The following is a 22,818-nucleotide window of genomic DNA, read 5'->3' on the forward strand; positions in this document are numbered from 1 at the left end:
ATTCAGCGCTGGGAAAACTCACTCCTTCTGATGTGGTCTTTTTCTTTGACAGGTGCAAGTGCAACCTTCACGCCAACAGCTGTGTGTATGACAAAGAGAAGCTGAGCTGCGAGTGTGAACACAACACCACCGGGCCCGACTGCGGCCGCTGCAAGAGGAATTACCAGGGACGAGCGTGGAGCGCCGGCTCCTACCTGCCCATCCCCAAGGGCACGGCCAATATCTGTGAGTGCACACACACACACGCCACAGCCATGTTGAGTCTCATTAATGGTCCAGCGTGTAGGATTTAGTGGTTTCTCGTGGTTAGTTTGGCGATTGCAACCAGCTGAACAGCCGTCATCTCTGACTCCCTGATGGTGGCCGCTAAAAACACAACACGTGTGACCTCTTAAGATGGCGTGTAAACGTGTGACGGAGCAGGTATTTCCATTAGAGCTGCAGTGTTTACTTAGTAAAAAGAACATTTTTAAAGCAAAAATGTCAAACATTTGCTGGTTCCAGCGTCTTAAATGTGCAGGCTGTAAATGAAGAGTGTGTGGGGGGTTTGGACTGTTGGTCGCACAAATGATGAGCATTTTTTCAGGTGTTGGAGACAAAAATACAAGCAGTGAACAAAATAATGGAAATTTTCCATCAAAGTGTGAATCAGACAAACACATGATAAATGTGGGGTCCCAATTAGCAGCATCCTGTGCGCCATCTTACAGACCTCTGTCAGCAAATCATGAGATACTGACTTGTGAGGCTTCGATGTGAAGCAGTTGTGGGGAGATAAAAGGCAGAGAAGCGAAGAGGAGGAACCAGGATCTTTGTATGTTTGGTTTGTTGAGTCCACATCAGAGACATGTCAGACCCTCTAATCGGTCTTTTGACATGGAAATCTCACTAAGATTTGAAAAACAAATGTGCAAAATCATGAAAACGGATGCTAAAGATGTGCCTCAGCAAACAGAACAGTGCTGGCAGGTCAAACCGCAAAAGCACAGCCAGTTAATTCATGTTGTAGTTTTATCTGAGTCCTCCTCCCCGACCTCCTCGTGTCAGAACAAGTGGAGGCAGCAGCAGATGCACCTGTGTCTGACTTCGGTCTTCGTTATCGTCTTCCTCTCCTTTGCAAAACGCCCACGGCATCGAGTCAGCGCTGCGACCGAGCGGACCTCTCGTCTGAATGTGTGCGCTCGGTCAGCCTCTCGGTTCGCTTTCAATGTCATGTTTTTTGTTCACTTATCTCACAGCTCTGATGAAAGTTTTTCCTGACTGAGGAGAGTGTTTCAGCTGTGGATAAGGGACGACAAGATGACAGCATGAATGTGCATGATTTTCCCGGATTAGACGTTTTGTGCTGCTCTTCTGTTCGTCGTCGTTAAAAGTGAAAAGATGATTCCTTCTGCAAATTGGGGATGGGATTTCAGACGATCGGGTGAAAAATATGGCTGCATCGGCCTTTCCTTTGCCCAGTGTTTGGTATCCAGTGTTGAACCGAAGGTCTTTTCATGAGGGTACAAGGAGAAGGTTGTGAGGAGCACCGGAGGAGCCGGTTGTCATCAGTGGGTAAACGCTGGTCCATAATAAACCTGCCCCGTTACGTCCACCTGCGCTTTTCGTGGCCGATTGTTCCACGTGTGATCCTGACTAAACAAGCAGACTGCATGGCGGCTTGTCAGTATGGTTTTCAAGTGGCTGTTTGAGTTGGGACGTAAGCTTTGCTTTTCACTAAAACACTAAATGTATTAGAGATGATAAATGATGTTCTCCAGCTGCAGTGCTAATGGGGGATAGAACCAGTTAGTTACTCCAGTTTGAGCTGAAGGAAGTGGGCCAACTCCTTTTGTCTAATGTGTTGTGGTGACATCACAACATGTGAGGAATTTTTTATTGTCTTCTTCTGGAGCTGAGGCCTGTTAGACCCAATGAGTCCACGTGCAAAGAGTGGAACCCTCAAGAACCCAATGAGTCCTGGACTCGTGACGCCCTGGCGTCCCATCCAGAGGCTAATCGGATCACACCCTGCTGGCAGCAGTGGAGGGCAGATGTTTCATTCCCATGTATGCAGACGGTCTCATGAGCAACTTAACGCCACATTTACAACAATGAATCTAATAGGTGATCGAAAGAAAACTGGTAGCCAGCTGTTTTGATGATCGATTAATGTCAAACATTTGCCGGGTCCTGCTTCTTAAATGTGCTGACAGAAAATGACGTCACTACCATACAGATGAACTCGCCTACAGGGAGGAAGGCAAAGCTTTTCACACGTTTGGATATTATACTCTCATTTTCCAAAGCTTCTCTTCACTACACATACACAAACTCTTTCTGTTTACTATTTATTTGGATGCCCAGCAGACAGAAGCAACAGCTGCTCCTCCTTCAGTATGAACGAAACAAGGACACGCAGCCCGTCACGAGGACCTGAGCTGTGATGCTGTTCCGTTACTGGCCACCTGGGGGCAGATTCGTTGCCGTGAATTCATTTTAACACAAAAGCAGCCACGTCGTCCTGCTCTCGTTACCATGTGGGATCCAGAATCCATAGCGGCCAGTTTGCCCGCCATTCATCAGCTGAAACAGCCGAGCGCTGTGAGTCTGAGTGTGCCGCCATTAATTTGGAAGTTTTATCCCGCCCTGTCGCCTTATTGCATCCTCTGTGATTTCTGCCTTCCTCGACGGCGCTCGAGGACTCCGGCTGATGACTTATTCTCGCTCCCAGAGGATCCGTGTTATGAGACTTAGGGAGGGTTAGTGAAATGGCCGTTCCCAGAGCCCAGATTGACAGCACATTATTAAAAAAGGTCTCACACACACACTCGGGTGCTCGTCCGGACCTCCACCCTCCTCAAAGCATCCACACGCACAGTCATAACGACTACACGCTCCCTCCACCCTGCGAGTGATGAAAAACAGTCTTAGTATAAAGTGTGTTATTATACTGTGTCTTGGAGGGGAAAAAATCCATAATGTAATAACGCTGTGAAAAATCTATACGAATGCAAGGCGATCCCTCCTGAACAGAAGAACATGCACATTGTGCTGCTTCGTAATTTTCAAGCCACCAATTCCAAAGGTCTGCGTCGCTCTCAGTGTTTTCCCCCAAAGCCAGCGAGCATATGGCAGCTCTTCAGGGGCAAATTTGTCAAAGATGAAAATTTAATTAAGATTTAATTTCTTTTTACTATGCCCATCAAGTCATCTGATGTGATAACGGGATCGGTGAATCATCGTCCAGAGTGGAGTGAGTGGAGCTGTGGGGGGTGGGGGCTGATATTTTGTCTTTCGGTGGCACGAAGAAGACGAAGAAGAAGAGGATTTAAAAAGTGATGATGAGAGGAAAGGATGGCGGCGATAGAAGGAGGAGAAGTGGGCATCACTCTCTGTCACAGCTAACTCAGCCTTCTGGGGTGGCTGTGTCCCTCTCCCTCTCCATCCAAGCCCCTCCACTCACCCTCCACCCACACCCAACCGTCTCTCAGTCATTCTCGCCTCCTCCCTCTGTGGAGACAGAAGGAGAGGGATCAGTCTGAGAATTAACCATGGCAGTTCATTTCACCGTAGGGCTGAGGATGCTGAGGGAGATAGAGGCTGGCGGAGGAGGAGGAGGAGGCGGAGGTGGGCGGAGGGAGGGGGGGCAGTAATGGGAGGCCTCTGAAAAGTTGATTTCAAACACTAGAAATGTATCCTGAATCTTTTATTAGAGGGAAAAAATCCTTAAATGCACTTGAAATGGAGAAGTGGGTTTGGAGAAATCAACTTGTGTTTTGCATGCTGTTTGTGTCGGCGTGCAGCGTGTGCAAGAAGATGTTTTCAGGTAGCTTCAACCTGTCAGAGTAGTACACACCTGTGTACAAACACACAGTCAGTGTGTACAAGTGTGTACACATAGCAGTGGCCAATCAGCAGGACCGGAAAGCAACGAGAGAGTAAACATGCAGACCCTCAAACTGGACATGTTGATAACGGAAACTGAATGTGGATCCTGAATTCTGTCATGTTAGATAATCTGCTGGTTAACAGACAAACAAAACTTTAAAAGGAACGTCTTGGTGGAGAAAATTAAGAGTGAAAACCTGCTTTTGGAATACGTAACCCCATGGGACGCCCCCTTCAGGCAGTGAGAGTAATTACACAAGACTCAGATGTGAATTAAAAACTGCAGGCAAATGTGCACCAAAATAATCACCAGAAAACATAAGCACAAGCATAACTAAACTTAACAAATAAAAATTAGTTCACATTTTTAATTTTGTATGGTTGGGAGTGAGCTTTCAAATGTATTCAGTAAAATGTCATTTTCTCCCACGCTGTTCAGAGATGAAGTCGTCATTTGTTCGGCGTGCGGCTTGATAAAATGAATAGATTTCCTTGTGAGGGCAGGATTAGGAGGCACTTGTTCAGATTTAGCTGCAGCTAAAGTTTCTGGATGTGCTTTGATCAGAGCAGCGAGGGGTGTGGACAGGCGCCGGGTTTCTCTGGCATCATTCATCCCCTGCCCGGAGAGCAGCCACACATTAGCCCTGCGCCATCAGGCTCGAAGCCCTGCACTTCACGCCCCCACAGGAACATGAAAAGAAGTGCTGTCACATCTGGAGGTGACAGTCACAGCAGCAACAACAACAACGACAACAACAACAACAAATATCATTTCAAATGACTTCCACACTGTGTTATTCTGCTGCTCTTCTATAATTAGTGTGTGTTAATGCAGAGCCACCAGATGCTACAGCCTTATTATTAGTCCTCTAGTCCAACTGGGAGGTGCTGATCATGGAAATGTGACCAAACACACACACACACACGCACGCACACACAGTTGATGCCTCACACTCATTTTCACGTACACACATTTCGATTTTTCTGCCTAATCTTCCCTCCTGTGCGGAGGGGGTCGGTCTCTTTACATATTTCAATGACAAAGCGAATCCCACAGGAAGCCGTAATGCCGCCGTAGAGCAGATCTCATTCTTTTGTGAGTGAACACGACTATTACGATACGAGTCTGCGGGATGTGCTCTCCATGTTAACGTCAGCGAGAGCCATTCGACTGGAATTTGTGTGTTTCACACAAACGTAAAGCGAACTGCATTTGTGGACGTGTTGTCTGAAACGTTTATTACAGGCATTACTTACTAATGTAATCACATTACTCTGCTGATGGAGCTCTGATGTCATCACATTACGCTGTGATGTCATCACATTACTCTGCTGATGTCATCACATTACTCTGCCGATGGAGCTCTGATGTCATCACATTACTCTGCTGATGTCATCACATTACTCTGCTGATGTCATCACATTACTCTGCTGATGGAGCTCTGATGTCATCACATTACGCTGTGATGACATCACATTACTCTGCTGATGGAGCTCTGATGTCATCACATTACGCTGTGATGTCATCACATTACTCTGCTGATGGAGCTCTGATGTCATCACATTACGCTGTGATGTCATCACATTACTCTGCCGATGGAGCTCTGATGTCATCACATTACGCTGTGATGTCATCACATTACTCTGCCGATGGAGCTCTGATGTCATCACATTACTCTGCTGATGTCATCACATTGCGCTTCTGCAAGTACGTGTCTTCCATTTTCAGTTTTGACTTAAATTAACGCAGTTTGAAAAGAAAAGCTTATTTTTTTATATAATATTATTAATATTATAATAATATTCATTATTCTAAGTAAAATGTAATAAACTTTATTGGACTCCGATGGGAAATTCACAAACATTTTACTGATTTGTCTGAAATCCGATTTTCTGTTTTCTGGTAAACACGTAACTGTGTGACTTTTACTTGTAAAACAGTATTTCTATACTTCAGTATTGCTTCTTTTACTAGAGTACAACATCTGAGACACACATCAGCCCAACAAAAAGAGCCACATGACTGAATCACTGAATCTGGGATTACGATTCGGTATCCTGACATACAAGCCGATAAATCGGCCTGTGTCCTTTGTACGTACATTAGCGACGTGTTTACGAATTCCTGTCTCAGCTGGCATTGTTATGTTGGAGTGTGAGACTGAAATATCTGAAGATTACAACGCTGCCCTCTAGCTGTGGGGGGTGGAAACACAAGATGACCCACAGCCACAAGTCTCTGCATGTAAACTGGACGTGTAAACAGTTCACTTTACCTCAGAATCTGGGCTGAGATCTGGTGTCGACCGAGACCCCAGACCAGATTTCTCCTCCTGTCAGGAGGGTCAAAAGGAAGGTATCGTCATTGCTCTTTAAATGGATTGTGTGACAGGCTGCTCAGTTTAAAATGGGAGTTTTCTTCCGTTGGGCTCACAGCTCTGCTGTGTATTCAATTAGTGCCATGTGTTTATGCATCCACACACAAACACACTTGCTGTGCGCACACATCGCTTCACTTCCAGCCTCTCTCACAGCACCCACTCATTTATGCTTTTATTCCCTTTTCCGCAGCCATTTGAATTTCCATTTTAGCCTCGTCCTCTTTGTTTTCTTCTCTCTAAAATCCGTCGCCTGTTGTTTTGCATCCTCTCATTCTGTTGCTCCTTCTGCCCCACCACCTTTTTCCTCCCCTTCCTTTTCTTCTTCTTCTTCTTCTTCCTCTGCCTCCGCCTGTCCTCGCTCCATACCTCGGTTTTGTTTAATGCTCTCTCTCTCTCTCTCTCTCTCCACCACAACACCCCCAACCACCCCAGAGACCGAGCTTGTTTACTCTGTCTTTTCCACATCTCGGCTCTGTGCAGCTGTGACGGTAATCTTTCTTTCAAATATTTGTTTCTTCCATCTCCAGATTTCCTTTTTTTTTCTTCTTTTTTTTTTTTGCTGCTTCCCACGTCGCTGCCACCACCGACATACACCTCATCCATTCCCTGAAATCTTAAACTGTGCCTCTTCCAACTTGGCTCCTGGGCACTTTGAGTCTTGCCACCTTCAATTCAGATCTACACACTGAGAGCGAGAGTCAGGCTCTCCGGCAAGGCGAGCAGTAATTTTGCTCCTGAGGAATTCAATCAAGTCAGCATGCTTGTGTTTTGGCAGCCTTTCCGCTGCTAACCAGTTAGCAATGCCTGTCACCATCACTGGGCTCTGTGCAGCCAAAGAGCTCCAGATAATGATGGATTGCTATAGAATGATGGCAGCCCGGGAAAGTAATTACCAACTTTGCCTGCGGTGGAAATGCAGCAGATAAGTCGCTTTCCACGGCAGCCCAGGTAGCGCCAAAGTAAACAGGTGAGACACATCGAAGGTCAGAGCGGAATGGATACTGACAGAAACAATGTGATGGCACACACACACACACACACACACACACACACACACCTCACTTCCTGAATGTGCAGGAGAATCCAGGAAGCATCTCTTTTCGACCGATTGTGTGTGACCGAGTGTGTGTGTGTGTGCCAGAGATTTAAAGCCCGTGGATCCGTGGGAGGACGTGTTATTACTGCGTTCTGATAATCCATTAGAAGGTTGCAGTGATGGTTTGGACGGATGACAATGTAACTGGAACCGAACCAGCGAAGGATGAACATCAAGCACTGGGGCTTGTAACCACACAGCTCTGTGAAATGAGATTTATTGTAAATCAGTTGATGCCCCAAATGACTCAGGCTCTGTACTGTACTTTAATGCCCACGTTCGTGTGGATGTGTGTGTGTGTGTGTGTGTGTGTGTGTGATCTGCTGCATGCGCTGACCCCACAGATCATGTTCAGTGAATCGCACACGCCCCCGAGATCATGTTCACCACCCAGCGGCTCGCAAACCATGATCCCGGCACAACTCATAAAAATCAATGAAGCACGCCGTCAACATAAGCAGCTCCTGATGCTCTTCCTGTGCGATACGACAAAATTAGATTGCAGCCGTGCCCCGTAATGGCAGGGCCAGGCAGGTGAAGGGGATTGGAAATGACGGTGATTGTAAATTAATCGAATGACCCGACATGGGATCCTGGACATCTGCTCGAACCCCACAGGTTGTTCACAGGGCGGAGAATAATTGCGCCGACAGGCTATTGATGTTCCAAAATCCTGACCTGGAAGAAAAGGTTGTTTGGCCCTGAACGAGACGAACAGACGAAGGATAATTTGTCAGATGATTTAGTCATTTGGACCGGTCAAACAGCAGTACAAAACGTGAGGCAAAAGCACATTAAAAGCACATGATGTTAGCACCGTAACGCAATAAAAGTGTCATTTTATGCAAAAACTACTGCATCAGAGCCGAATGTTGTCACTGTATTGAAGGGACATGAAATCAAAAGGACGTATTGCTCCTGCAGAGCTGTTTGTGGTGGGAGTTTCGGAGGCATCGGCTGACGACGGCAAGTCACTTCTGTCTGTCTTTTTCAGTGGTTTCGTATTTCTGTTCTTAATTGCGTGGCCTGCTGCTGGTCTTCCTCACTGGACGTGGATAACTGCTGTGTGTTATTGCCCTGTCAGCTACTTTACCGGGCCCCTTTTAGCACTGCATTTACAGTTCAGTTACAGAGCTAAAACACTCGCCGTCTCACATTTTTGATGTGTGAGTAACTGGAGGAACTTGTATAATGAATGTTTGCCTCAGTCACCCCGTACTGAAATAGAGTTTGCAGGAGCCTACAGATAAATGGTGTTAAACTCACTGCTTGTGAAGCCCTTCCTCCTGCTGCTGCACCTGTTTGCTACGACTTCCTGATGAAGATAAAAACAGACTTTGCATTTCTACCCGACGGGCAAAGATTTTACCAGCAGGTACTCATAAACTGTCACTGCTGTAGCCAGCTGGATAAAACCGACCAACAAGTTGGCCGAAAATGTCGTCCTTTACTGATTAAAGTTTCAGCTGAGCCCGTAAAAGGTGGAGTCTTCGTCATGAAACCGAGGGCTGGCCTGATAGCTGTGTTAAAGCAGTGAGGCTGCAGCAGCATGAGTCATGTATACGACATGCAGAGATGAAGTTACGTAATTGTTCTCGTGTTGTAGGGGAGAACCGGTCTCCTCGTACAGTTTTAGCTCCAGGTGGCTGTCATGAATCTAACACCGGCATTCTCCTTCACAAACCCTTGATAATCAAACACCGTCTGAATAATATTTAGTTTCCCGAGTGCAGACTTCACTGCTGCGTTGTGTCAGTTTCCGTCGTGACGCTCTGAACCAATGCTGCCCCATCAGTCTGTACTTTGTGAATAAGGTGATTGTGGTTGTCCTTGCCCTTGTCCTTGCTGTCTCCTGGTTAGCATCTGCCCACCCCCTTGAGGTTTGACATCCATTACACTTCCACGCCTCCACATGCCGGCGTAGCCTCCTGCACTTCACAGCTCTCAGACAGGTCACACATTTGGCTCCAGCCGACAGCTCGCAGGCAGAGATCAGAGGAAGAGTGATTGAATGACAGGAGTTTGATCAAAGTCCACGCACACAAACACATGCACACACACACATTCAGGACGTCCTCATGTTTCCCCTGAGTACTTGGAGATATTTTGTGACGGCTCCATTAGATGAAAGGCCTCCACCAAAAATCCTGATGCCTCCTCAGCTTCCACAGCCGAAGGTGTGGTGGCGACGGGAGGGATGTGAGTACAGGAGAGGAAGAAAGTACCGATTTTATTTCATTTCTTCTTCTCTCATTTTTGTGGGCTCATGTCTCCTATTGCTCAGCATGCCTCCCCTTCCCATGGCGAGGAGCCTGTTTGTTTTTGTGGGCAGATTGCCTTATTGAGGGCAGGGGGTAGAGAGGAATGGAGGGCGGGCCTCTGCTGAAACGGATGATTAGAACAAGTGGACCTGGCGTCAGCTTCCTGAGAGCGAATGCCTCTGAAAACGAAAGCTGACCAAAAATACACAGCCAGCGTGTTCACTTGCCTTTGAACAGTGGTATTTTCGAACGTCGTCTGCGGCTTCATGGTGTCTGAGGCAGCCACAAATGTGACTATGTGTGCCATTCATATTCACACTCCTAATTAATGGCCAAAACAAGATGTCGGTGGCTGTTTGAGAAGACGAAATGATCGCAGCAAGAAGCCCACAAACGTCTCAATCTCCTCAGATCCACAGCCTGGCGATGTCCTGGTGCGAGAGAGATCTGGTCACCATGGGGATGAGACAGACTGTATTATCTGCTCAGTGGCTGTCTGGCACAGGGGATTGTGTGATGGAGGGACGGACAGGCAGGCAGCAGGATAAGACATGTCCTCCTTTGGCGTCAGAGGCAGAGTTTGCCATCTCTGATATCCTTTGATATGTTGTGTGTGAGATTGTGTGTCTGTGTGGATGAGAATTCTGTCTTATGCGTCTTCGGCAACACATTTGAAAGTCCGAAGTGCTGGGAAGCATCTTAAAGCAGTATGCGACTCTGAAGTAACTAAAGTATTACCGTCTCCGACTGTCACGTTTGCCGGAATTGGTTTCGCGGTGGTGTCGGGACGCTGTTCTCAGGTGTGTACCTTTTGCTGTGGGGGAGGGCGGCGGTGACCTTTTCTTGCACTGCCGACAACTGCGACATCAAAGCAGCTATAATGGAGGAAGAAACCTGAGAATACTTTTAAATCACAGTGAAGACGTACATGTCAGAGTCTCTGTGTCGATTTCACGTGTATGCAGCTCGCCGAGGCGAAGGAAGAGTTTCGGGGTTTGAGCTCAGTCAGCTGTGAGGGCGGGACTAACAACATCCTCATTCCTTAATCTAAGTGGCTCTTTTTTCTCTTTCTCTCTTGCAGGTATTCCTAATAACATTGGTCCAGTTAGTAAGTAAACACTTCCAGAGGAACCATGTGAATGCTCGATGCTTTGCTTCGCCTGTTTGTGCCACACTTCACCATGTAGCCCTGAACCTTGTGCCAAGTGTCCATTTCTGATTCTGAGTCTTCGTACGTCAACTACTGTTGACAAATTTTCTATGGGGGGGAGGGAGGGAGGGTTGAAGACAGATAAGCAATAGCCGGGGGAGGTATTGTCATGATGTGGGCATATTAATTCACTTCATCCAGACTCTACCTGATTACGCTTGCCTGGCTCTGCATGCAGAATGTCACTTGGTTTTTTTGGGTTTTTTTTTTTTATTTCGCCTCTCTCTCGCTCTCTTTCTTCCATGCATTATAAATAAATGGCATCTAGACTTTATTAAAGTGCCAAGACCTCCCTGGCAATATAAAGTCACAGGAGGTCATTTTAATATAAGCCGCAAGCACCTCAGCTGGTATTATCTTCATCAACCAGTAGCCCCTCAGGAGGGGAAGGAGAAGAGAGGTGCCTTGGCTCGAGTTACCGCTGCCTGGAAGGCTGTGTGATGCAGGAACCGTAGGACTGTATTGAACAAGTCAAAGTGCATTCACAGCCTGGATCACTTCTCCTTAATCTCTTTTCTCAATGCCGCGTTCACTGTGAGTGTCCTCTGTTCCCGGGGCAGCAGATTGATTAGCACATTGCCCCCCTCCCCCGACCGATCCCAGACCCACGTAGACCGGCGTGCAACTTTTTGATAAACTGACCCCAGTGATCAACTTACCGGTTAAATGATGATGAAGATAAAGTGCTTCATGCTAACTCCAGAATGAGCGATGAAGTCAGCTGTCTTCATCTAGAATATGACAACCGACCTTTAGTGGTCAGACGCTGTTGCCACGCCATGAAGTCGTTTTAGATATCAGTGTAAAACAAAGATACGCTTCAAAGCCAAACCCTGACACACAGCGCTTTTATTTCTGTGTCTCCTCTCCCGGCTGTCTGTAAATACAGAGGCGTTCCGCACAGACACGACAGTCATGTTCCTCCGTTAGCCTGATTCAAGTGATTTTAATTTCACTCAGTGTGTAGTTAATGCCCAAGCATTACGGAGCCAAGTGTCGCACGCCAAGGGACACGTGGACGACACACACGCCCACTTGTTTTTGTCGTTTAAGAGCTAAGATGATCGCAGGGCACTTTTCCCGAAAACAGATTATTCCCAGGTGGTTTTTTAATCAGGCTTACGCAGGAGGTGAACGCTGGTAGTAAAGTCTGATGCTGTGTCATGACTCAGAAATGGACATGTGGCCAAGAAGACCAAAGTCCAGTCCTCCTGGTCTTCCACTGCTTGTCTCCCTCGCCGCCGCCTCACCCCTGCATGGCCTGACGAGGGCTCAGTGTGTGTGTGTGTGTGTGTGTGTGTGTATGCGCATATGCTCCTCATGCATGCATGTACATATTCACACCAGTCCTCTCCGTCCCATCCTGATGCCAGGCCAGACCATGTCCAAAGGCTGTCCTCAGATTCTTTGCAGGGAGAGTGTGCATGCTGATGAGTGTGTGTGTGAGTGTGTGTTTGGGGGCGCCGGGTGAAAGGACACTGACAGACCAAAGCCTCCTCACCCAGACCGACCCACGTTGGTTTCGAGTTCTCATGAACTGAACTCTAGAACCCACATGAGGCTGTTTTCACTGCAAACCAGTTTCATGTCTGCGTTTTAACTAATAAAGAAACAGCCGAGTGGACAGAAAGGTTGGGATGTCCTTGAGTTTGTTAAACGGACAAGAGGGAAGGCTGAAAGCTCTACACTTCATGTTGTTGTTTGAAGGTAATTGAATTCCTTATTGACTTTTCTCAATTCTATTTCAAGTTTATTAAGCCGGGCAGAATTGCCTAATGCGGACCATTAAAATGAAATTAATATTTTAAAAAACAATCCTGGCTCTGCAAGATTGCATTCCATTACGGCTGTGGCATTGATTAAAATCCGTCACCACTCATTTAGCTCGCCTTACCTGAATATTCGCCCATAACAAAATAATTAATGGGACCCAGATGTGTGCTACATCCAATCAATTGCCAACACAGAATAATTAAAAATGAACTTACTTTACCAATTAGACAGTATAGATCCGGACAGTGCGCTTCTGCTTGAGTGTCGTTTGTTCTTCATCCTCACAGCAAAGCGCATGAGCTCAGACTGGAAAACGAGACATCTGACACTGTATAAGACAGAAGACCTGAGACTGAGTGGCGACGTGGTTCGCCTTCTTTATTAAAATCTTTATTTGCCATTTTTTGCCTCGCGACTCGAGCGACTTTAGCCCGCTGGAGGCGTTGCAGTCGTCACCGACGCCGCAGTCCCCGAGCCGGCTCGCTGCTTATAAAAGCAGGAGATGCCGTCTTTTTGTTCAGGCTGTTTTCAAATCAATAACTGGTAATGTTAGAGGGGTTTAAAAGCGATTGTCACAGTGTGTCGACGTGCCAAACTCAAAGCTAATGGCTTATTTACTTCCAATGGCATGAAAAAGGTTTTATTCAGTGTGAAAGTTTGTAAAAAGGAGTCAGCAGTCATATTCTCCGCCCTCACACGTTGGGCTGACAGGCTTCTCGTGAAGACGCCACCGGACGTTAATTATCCATGATTGCATGATTCATGGAGTCAATAGCGAAAGGACAGAAAGATCAAGTGAAGAGACGGAGGGGCACGATGAGGAAACTTATCCGTGTTCGTCCCTTTGCTTGACTCTTCTCCATTTCCCACCGCAAAGTATTTCCCTGACACGGAAATACCAACTTGTATGTAATTATGAGGTTACGCTACCCACAGCAGTCCGTCATTCCCAACAAGTCCCAACACCTGCCATTATTTATTCATTGTTATTCTTCCACCAGAAATACACTGTAATTAGATATTGATTGCATAGTCGATGTGATGAATTAAACAAAATGGGCCCTAACTTCTTAATTTGCTATACACGCTTTAGACTCGCTTGCATAAATCATGACTTTCAGAGGGTTTTTATCTTTTTTCTTCTTCTTCTTCAGTTGTTCTTCACTCATCATTGCCATTGCCATGAACGTACACACACACACACACACACAGCAAGCCCATGGAAGTCACACAAATTACATACAACGTCTCTCCGATGTGGCTCTTTGGATGCATTCTCTTTGCTCGTCCATGTCAGCCCTGCCCCATTGTATTTGCTGTCTCTTGATTTCCAGATCTGAGTCACGCTGGACAGTGTTCGTGTCTCCAGTTGTGTGTGTCCACTGCCACATAGTCCCCCCTCCCTCCCCCCTCTAGACTATCTGTAAAGTGCATCACACAAGTTGCACGTGAATAACTCCTGGTTTCTCTCAATTGCACGCAGTTCGGCAGAATGTCTCATCTCTAGGTGTCGCTAACCGAAAAGAAGGTAGGCATGCAAGAATACGCAACAACTCTGTTTTCTTTCACAGATTCTTTTACATCGGGGTGTTTATTTAGCGAGGAAAGAAAAACACTGACTCTTTGGTAGCCGAAAGTGTTTGTGAGGAGGCATCTTCCCCTGCTTGTCTTGCTCATCATTAAGGGTTCCTTCAGTGGAGGCTGGTGCGTTCATGAGGCACTCGGGCTGCAACACGCCGCAGTGCCACACATTCTCCTCTCAAACAGCCGCCGTACTGTACATTTATACATACACACCCGATTTTAATTAGAGCCTCCGGGGATGCTCGGTCCCATCTCGGCGCATCAGGAACAGAAGCGGGAGAGGTTTCACGGTGGGGTTTTTATATGCAGATTGATGTTAGGCTCATCTCAGCTTGATCCATCATGCAGATGTGATGTGCAGCAACCCTGCAAACAAGCCACGAGCACACAGCCACTCAGCTCTGTGTTTCCATGACTGCAGCCAAGCGCACGTAGTGTTTGTGTCAGGGGCTTATGTCGCCCAGTGCAGCGACGGCGGCTGGGCCTATTATTTCTTCTTCGCACTGTTTCTTTGACCGGAAAGGAATCGAGGGATTGATGTGCTCACTGCAAGCCGGTCTCCTCACAACGCTCCTGTGCACAAATTTATAAGGTGAACATTGTTGGCTGGCCTCCACTGAGGTGGAGAGTAGTTTGTCAGGGGATAGTTTCTGTCTGGGGAAGCACACACAGAGGCTTTTGAATTACACAAAGCGCTTGTTAATGAAATGAAGCATAAAAGAGGGACCGTAATATTAGGCTTGTTCGCCGTCTAAGGCGTTTGTAACAGCTGCTGCTACATGCAGCCAACTTCACTTGGCAATGTCACTCCTTATTTCCCAACGCCATCATTCATCATTACTGCGTATGTTTTCTTCTTTTTTTACTGTTACATTTGTTAATAAGCATGATGCTCAGTATTCTTAATTCTCTGACATTACATGTTTATTGTTTAATTGCAATATCATGTTTTTGTTTGTTTGTTTGTTTCTTCTTTTAATTTGTCTAGTAGCCCCTCAGGTTGCATTGTCCACTGCCCCTTCTGTCCACGTTGCAAACAGCAAGCGAGGTAGGAGCTCTGGAACTCATTCATCGCCCCTCCAGATGACCCCCGAGCCTTCTGACTGTATGAACTGATGTTTGTGTTTAAGACCCCTGACCCTTGCAGCACAAAGCCAATGCTACAGCACCGTGAGTCCAGCTCAGAGCTGGACCGATGGCTCTCACTGTGCGGGCATTTCTAAACGCTAGAAAAGTCCTTGGGAATCATATCTGTTTCAGTGCAAATAAAGTGGGTGCTTGAGACTACAACTATTTTTGGGGAATGTGTTTCCAAGACTGGAGACTTTTTATTCCCCATGCGTGCATGATTTATGACCTTAGCCTATTTCTGAAAGGGAGAGATTATTTGTCTTCCGAGAGTATGTCTGCGAGACTGAGCCATCTAATGTGGAGGATTTTAGCTTACGCTCGGACAAGACTTTCTGCTTTATGTGAAAGGTAGAGTGGACTTGCAGCTCCTTCATTTCCGAGCCTTGTCGGGTTGTTAGTAGCCGGACAGTGAGACCTGACCTCGATACAGATTCTTAATAACCACAATCCCTTGGACGAAAGCCCCGTCCGCCACCCCCCGCTATTCTGGATCCGTCCAAGTGAGGCTTAAGGGCCACATCTGTCTGCGGTGTGACACATGGTGTCAGCGGTCACTCGCCGCGTCAGACTGATCCCCACTCGGAGAGAGCTGAGCCGGGGCTGCACGCCTCCCGTCCCTCACCCCTCAGACCAGGGCTGCCAGTGAGGCAGTACAGCTCCATGTGTCTAATTTAGCATGACGTAACACTGCATAGCAGGCAGCGACACTCACCACACACTCACTTGTCTTATTGACTGTTGGGTTGTGACAAGCCTTTAAACACAACCACCAAACCCCTGTAGAAATATCTGTTGGATGTGTTAAAGGAGCAGTTCACCCTAAAATCTCCATTCAATCATTATCTACTGTTTTTTATGTTATAAAACACGTCCCAGCTTCTTCAGCTGTTGAGCAGAATGCTTCAGTGACTGGCTGTGGACTGGAAGACATCATCGTCTGTTGGGTGAACCGTTCCTTTAAGGACGTCTTGGATTCAGAATTCATACGTTTCATTTCAGAGGATTGTGATATGAAGCACCATTGAAAGCTTCATCGCGTTACCTCAAACCAGATCGACTGTGACATTCAAGAGATCAATTAGACAACAATTTAAAACCTCCCCAGCAGCATTCCCTGAGCTGAAAGATCCATTTCATTCATGGTTTGACCTGCCTCACGCTGTGTGGTGTTCCCAATGTGACCGTGTCTCTGTGCCATCATGTCGGAGTCTTCCTCGCCTCATGTTGTGGTGTGCCTGAAGTGATGTGATCTCTTTGAGTCCTACTAACGCTGTGCTTTTTTCTGTGATGACTTTTTCTAACTCTGGCTGTGCCCATGCCAGACTAATCATGAGTTACCCCCCCTGCTCATCACCTCCCCACCAACCCCTTCTCCTCCCTCACAACGCAGTCTCCATTTTTAACCTCGCATGCCATGGCGCCTCGCTCAAACTCTTGTTAACCCCACCGCCGCAGCACTCGCAGCAACAGTAACGATTCCAACACTCCCCACCGCGTCTCTCTTTCTCTCTTTGTCTTCCCTTCACGCCTCCTCTCTCTTTGCAAGACTGCGAATGCTTCGGCCACTCCAACCGATGCAGCTACATCGAGCTGCTAAACACCGTCATTTGCGTGAGCTGTAAGCACAACACTAGGGGCCAGCACTGCCAGCTATGCAAGCTGGGCTACTACCGCAATGCCTCGGCAGAACTGGACGATGAAAATGTGTGCATAGGTCAGTCCCCCACCCGGCCCTGCTTCCACACAGTCACTCTCCTCCCTTCACCTCCTGTCTTTGCCTCCTCGTCTCCAGAGAAAATGTCACCTGTCACCCCCCTCCTCCGCTTCATCGTCCGCACACCTTCCTGCCTCCATGTCTTTCAGTGGTCTCCACATCTTCCTCTTTTGCTTCTTCTGCTTTTGCACACTGGGTGTCGCTCGTTAACGGCTCGTCAGAACGAGTGTTTTCCGGAGGACGCGAGTCATTCAGCTTCAGTTAGAAACACACCGAGTCATTCCTGTCAGGTTTAAGTATCTGTTGATGCAGTATTACAATCAGTTTCCAGCTGCTAGCTCGAATTTGCTGGCGTGACAGTTGATATGTAGCTGCTAGCTTGTGTCATGAAGTGAGTTGAGCATTGATATGAATCCTGAATGATACGATTTGCAGGTAAACGTGTATGTGCACGAAATAATGGAAACACCGAAATAAATATATTATCTCTGTACTAATTTATCCTTATACCAACATGGTTGAATGGTTTACAGTCAGTTAATTTTGAATTGTCTCTTCAGGTTGCTGTAGGAAAGCTTTGATTTGTGTTTCTTTGCAGTTTTTTTGTGATGTTCTGTCATGGGTTTCTACTCATCTTCCCTTACATTGACAAATAGTTAGAGATTTGGGGAATTACGCTTTGCTTTCTTGCTGAGAGTTAGATGAGATGTTTGATAGTAGTGTGTGCATTTGTGGGCTAAATATAAAGCACCTTACAGCAGTCAGTTAGCTTAGCTTAGCATAAATACTGGAAACAAGTGGAAACAGCTAGCCTGGCTCTGTCCAAAGTTAATAAAATCTTCTGAAGTAACCTTTTCTGGCCAGATCAATTTGCATGCATATTAGTCTGGTCCTTCTCCTTTCACATTTGTCTTCTAAGGGGGAGCAACGAATGAAAACCTCTGGATTCTCTTGGATCGACCAACAACCAATCACAGCAAGGAAACATGTAGCATAGTGCTAAATGATGCAAATACAGGTGCTTTTTGGTCCATTTTCAAGCAGGAAGAAAATGGCTGCCTGTTCACAATCTTCTCATATTTTTACACCATTTCTATGCTGAACAAAGCTGAGTGTCTCCTAGCAACATGTTTAGCATATAGACATGAGGGTGGTGTTGCTCTTCACATCAAACTCTGGGCAAGAAATCTAAGAAGCTTCCATATTGTTGAACTATTCCTTTAAATAACTGCATAATTTGTCATCTAACATACTTAGTGAGTAGCTAAAGAGATGTCTTTAAAAACTGATAAATAATAATGATTTTAACTTTATCCAACAGAAATAAATCCCTCTCACTGACCTTATTCAGCTGCCTAATATCTGTTAGAAAACAGGTAACATTATCATAATGAAAGTAAACCTTCAGTCATTCAGGCCAAGCTAATGGATTGGATGTGTTTATTGCTGGCCAGCACAGGATTTATTGAATGCTGTCAGGATAAGTTTTTCTACAAATATAGCAAAAAATACTTCTTGAAATACATTACCATCCTCAGTTTAAAAATTAAAAAAAACGAGTCCGTCTGGTGTTTCTGTTATTTTGTCCATGACCTTTATGCAGGCATTCGTACTCTGCATCATCAGTTTCTTTTATGTGTAAAAATGTGTGAAAATTGCATTTCACATAGTTCCTCAGGCAATAGTTTGGTTCCCAGTTGAATTCTTTAGCTAGCATGTAGAGTGTGAGTTCACAGCACTCAGTGCCAGGTGCTTTTGTGAGTCCTGAGGCGGGAGTCTGACAAGCAACAAGAGTTCTGAGAGAAATGTCGCAGTGGAGTCACACTGCCAGTCAGAGGTGCCACGCAGGTGCATATGTCATATACACGAAATGGCCTCAGGAGTAGCAGCTGAAAGCCGTCACAAGGCGTAAAGAGTCAGCGAGGCGTTACCTCGTGCCAGACTCGCCGTCACCCTGCCTCTCTCTCTCACTGACCCCCCTCCCCCCGTTTGTCACTCGCCGTCGCCTCGCTCCTCTTGGCTGACCCGCGGACGTCACTCGGGTGCAGCCACGTGCAGCCGCAGAAGGTGCAATGTGATGGTCAGGGACTGTCAAAATAGGTGTCACTTTGACTGCAGAGTGCTGCAGTCGCTGTGGAAAGCTGGAAGGTCAGTCGAGCTCAGGACACCAGACACTTGATAGGTTGGTTTTTGGGTTTGTTTGTTTTTTTTACACAGGGACACAGGGAGGTTTTATTTTTATTTTTTTAAAGGATATTTTAAATGTGAGTGTGGCTGGAGGTCACTCTCCGTTAGACAATTCCTACTAAGGATAACATGAAGTATTTCCAGCATTTGAAAGTGAGAGAGAATTAAAGAACATATTACTACAATGCCCATTTCAATGTACCCTCTGTGTTCTCATTCCTCTACCTTCACTCTGTCTTCAAGTTATCATCCATCTGACACACGTTCAGTACATTTCCCCTCCTCTTTTCCATCTTTTTCTGGCTCTCCCTGAATGAATGAATCAGATTTCAGATCCTCTTCGTTCATCTCAAGTCAAAGCAACTGATAATGCTTTGCATATTTGCTCACTGCACGCCGTACAGCCACATAACAGTAAAATAAATGTTGCAGTAATTACAAATATGCTTTAATGAATACAAAGTGTTCATGCATCTGTAATCAGCTTCATTCTTTTCTCATTCTGTCTCCATTACAGTTGAAATGGTAGCATTTTTTCTTGTATGCGTCTTTAAATCTATTCACAGTTTTCAAACCAGTTAAAAATAATTGAAGCAGCTTGTTGTGATGATGGAGCTCAAGGACTGTGGCCTGCGCTCTGTAAAATCCTAAACGTGTTCCTGGAAGTCAAAGCACCACCCTGTTTCCAGCCTCTGTGTGTGTATGTGTGTGTCTTGTTTTTCCAGAGTGTAATTGTAATCCCTTTGGCTCAGTCAGTGATCGCTGTAATGGCACAGGATTTTGTATATGTAAGGAGGGCACTGCAGGGCCTAAGTGTCAGGAGTGTCTACCCGGCTATTTGTGGGACGATGGCTGCAAATGTAAGTAGAACCACGACCCTCCCCACGCAGCTCCCTTCTCTCTCTCTGCTGTCTCTCATTTCTTTTCTCTGTGTGATTCCTCAGCTTTGGCAGGACAAATGTGCCGCACATGCGCAGGACTGCTCAGCTGCACTGACAAATACGCTAACCAAATGTGCTAAGCCGCCTGATCCACTAAGTGAACCTGCATTTCACGCTTGCTGCGGCTGCGTTAATGTAAAATCGGCAGGTCCCCCCCTATATGGCTCAAACAGAGGAAAAGCAGTGGTATGGCACACTGCTCAGTAACTCCGTTATCCAGCCATGTCGCACACCAACAAAACAACAGCTGAGTCAATATTGACTGCTTGACAGGCTGCCTGTGATCTGTTTGAGTAGCCACCACCCTCTCGCCAGTCCACAGCAGGACAATGTCATCCAACACTGACATTTATTTAAAAGAGAATGCGGGTCATTTTCAGTTGCAGCTCATTTATTACTGTCTGTCCGGGAATTTATATTCCCCCCAGTCATTTTGCAACACACGCCCTGTGTGGACTGTTTTTTTTTTTCCAAATGCCACCAATTTTTCATCGCTTTTTGTCAAGTCAAACTGCAGACAGACCTACAGGAGGTAGCCTTGATAAAGTACACCCCTCATGATGAAGGATTTGACAGTTAAAGAACTCTGAGTTATAAAACCAGTGTGGCAAACATTGTTTATGCTGCATATTTTTTGCACCACTAATGTAGTCTGGGCACATTTGGCCTCTTTGTAGCAGGCTTCCTTTTTATCTGCACATAACTTATTGTCGGACTAGCTCATAATTGCTGCTAATTGGAATTTCCCCTGACCATGTGTGACCCATCGTTGTATCACAGTTTGTACCTGTGATTAACTGTGCTGACATCTATGTGTCTGCCTCCTGTAGCTCACATTAATCTCTGTCCTGGTCAACATACGCATCCCAAACGAGGGTGGGAAGCCTTTTGAATCTGAAAGTGAACATGTTCAAATGTTCAGCTACTACAGAATTGTGCACAAAGCTTAGAGGAACCTTGTGGGAGGGTAATGATTGTTCCAGGTATTAGTTAAACCCTCAGGTGTTGCCAGGGAAACAGAGTTATAGCTTTTCAAAAACTTTAAATTCTGATTGCAAAACTCATTTTGTTAATATTTTTTCTTTGGTAACCATGGTGTAATCAGGAGTTAAGTCCATCCCTTACGTAAACGAATTATACACGAGCAGTAGAATGTTAAACAGATGTTCACCTGTGGTAAATGAGAGTCAGTGTGTCAGTCCCTAAAAATAATAAGAGTCAAGGCTTTTTTCCGTAGCTGCCATTTGCTGCTGGTGTTCAGCAGTACAAATCCATCATGAAGGAGGCAGAGACCAGAGTTTTCTCCTCTGACGGCAGCCACAATAGACTACAGTGCACTGCAGTCACACAACCTGCTGTGTTTGCTGCCAACGGATGCTTGAGAGGTACCGGTTTCATCAGGGAGGAAATAAGAACACTTTCTAATGAACAGCCAAGTCAGGTGCATTATTATTATGATGTGAAATCAGTGTAAAACGAATAATCTGTTTATTTTAGTAGTTCCTGACACCGACAGAAGGTCATTAAAATGCACTGTGTTTGACTAATTTATTCAGCGTGTGTAGTGTGAATGCACAGTGTCAGCATGAAAATCTTTCTCTACACCAAAGGAAGTGGTGAAGACATAGGTTGGTATCGCCCACATTGCATATCATGTCATAATGACTGCGTGTACAAAGTCTGAGGCATTACTAATGCTGAGCTGTACATCAGCAGTAATTAAATGTTAACAAGAAAGAAAGCATTTCAAAATTGTAAAAGCAGATGGGAAGTCACAAAGCGAGACAGAGCATAGACTTGATTTGTCAGATTAGTTATGAAGCTGTGAATCGAAACCAGACATTGGCCGACGTGTCTCCCCTTCCTCCCACCGTACAAAAGTGAGGCCAAAACATCCCACATACAAGTCCTGCCTTCTGGTGATGTCATTTGGAGCCAGAGTCTGTGCAGTAGTGATCCGGTTCCCACCCATACACCCTTCTGACCCAATCAGGAGCAGCGCTCAGCTGTCAATTATGACGATTCAGGCCCTTTTTATAGCATCAGATAGCTAATGAAAACCAGACTTATCAGAAAAATGAACACGTGAGCATGCATCAGAGTGATAAGAACTACCTAAAATGGCAGAAGCCATCATTGGGAACAATTTATTTGACGTGCACTTTGAGATGCTCTTACACCCTTTATTACCATAAGTCATGTATCTTATTTTGTAATTAAATTTGAACATATTTACTTAGGTCCCCACTTTTCCAGTGTGTTTAGTTTCTGTTTGCATGTTTTCCTACTTTACTCAGAACGACTTTCAGGGATAGCTAAAGAAAGGAGTTCTCTGTGCTGTACATTTGTAGAGACAGTGATACTAATAGCAGAAAGAGAGAAGAAGAAGGGTGGTGTGGTGTTATAGAGTGCACTGGGTTTCACACTGTCCAGACAACCTGCAAAGATGAAAGCCCTGACTGCATTGCATTCTGGTCTACTGAGCCTACGGTGAAGAAATGAGTATTTGTGCCTCTACTGTGTATTCCACTTTACACTGCTGTTGATGTTTTAGTCTGCGAAAGCTCTGGCAATAACTTAAAAAGCTAGTTTTCCAGAGGAATTAGAAAAATAACTCTTGAAAGTGGCTGTTTTAAGGTGAATTTGTTCTCACACTGGCTGCACAGAATG

The 22,818-nt window shown here is 45.8% G+C and overlaps 1 protein-coding gene across 7 annotated transcripts in view; it reads left to right on the forward strand.

Moving 5' to 3' along the window:
• The window catches only part of ntng1a (netrin g1a), a 198,755-nt gene that overhangs the window by 170,686 nt on the left and 5,251 nt on the right, over positions 1-22,818 (forward strand). For 5 of the 7 annotated variants that reach the window (XM_046371886.1, XM_046371890.1, XM_046371888.1 and 2 more), the window contains 4 exons: positions 53-225; positions 10,690-10,716; positions 14,075-14,119; positions 15,164-15,223. In XM_046371886.1, coding sequence (XP_046227842.1) covers positions 53-225; positions 10,690-10,716; positions 14,075-14,119; positions 15,164-15,223 — 305 coding nt within the window. The remainder of the gene's footprint in view (positions 1-52; positions 226-10,689; positions 10,717-14,074; positions 14,120-15,163; positions 15,224-22,818) is intronic. The other 2 variants (XM_046371891.1, XM_046371892.1) reach the window with 2 other exon arrangements.

Source organism: Scatophagus argus, chromosome 18 (genome assembly GCF_020382885.2).
Source record: "Scatophagus argus isolate fScaArg1 chromosome 18, fScaArg1.pri, whole genome shotgun sequence".
Taxonomy (NCBI): domain Eukaryota; kingdom Metazoa; phylum Chordata; class Actinopteri; family Scatophagidae; genus Scatophagus; species Scatophagus argus.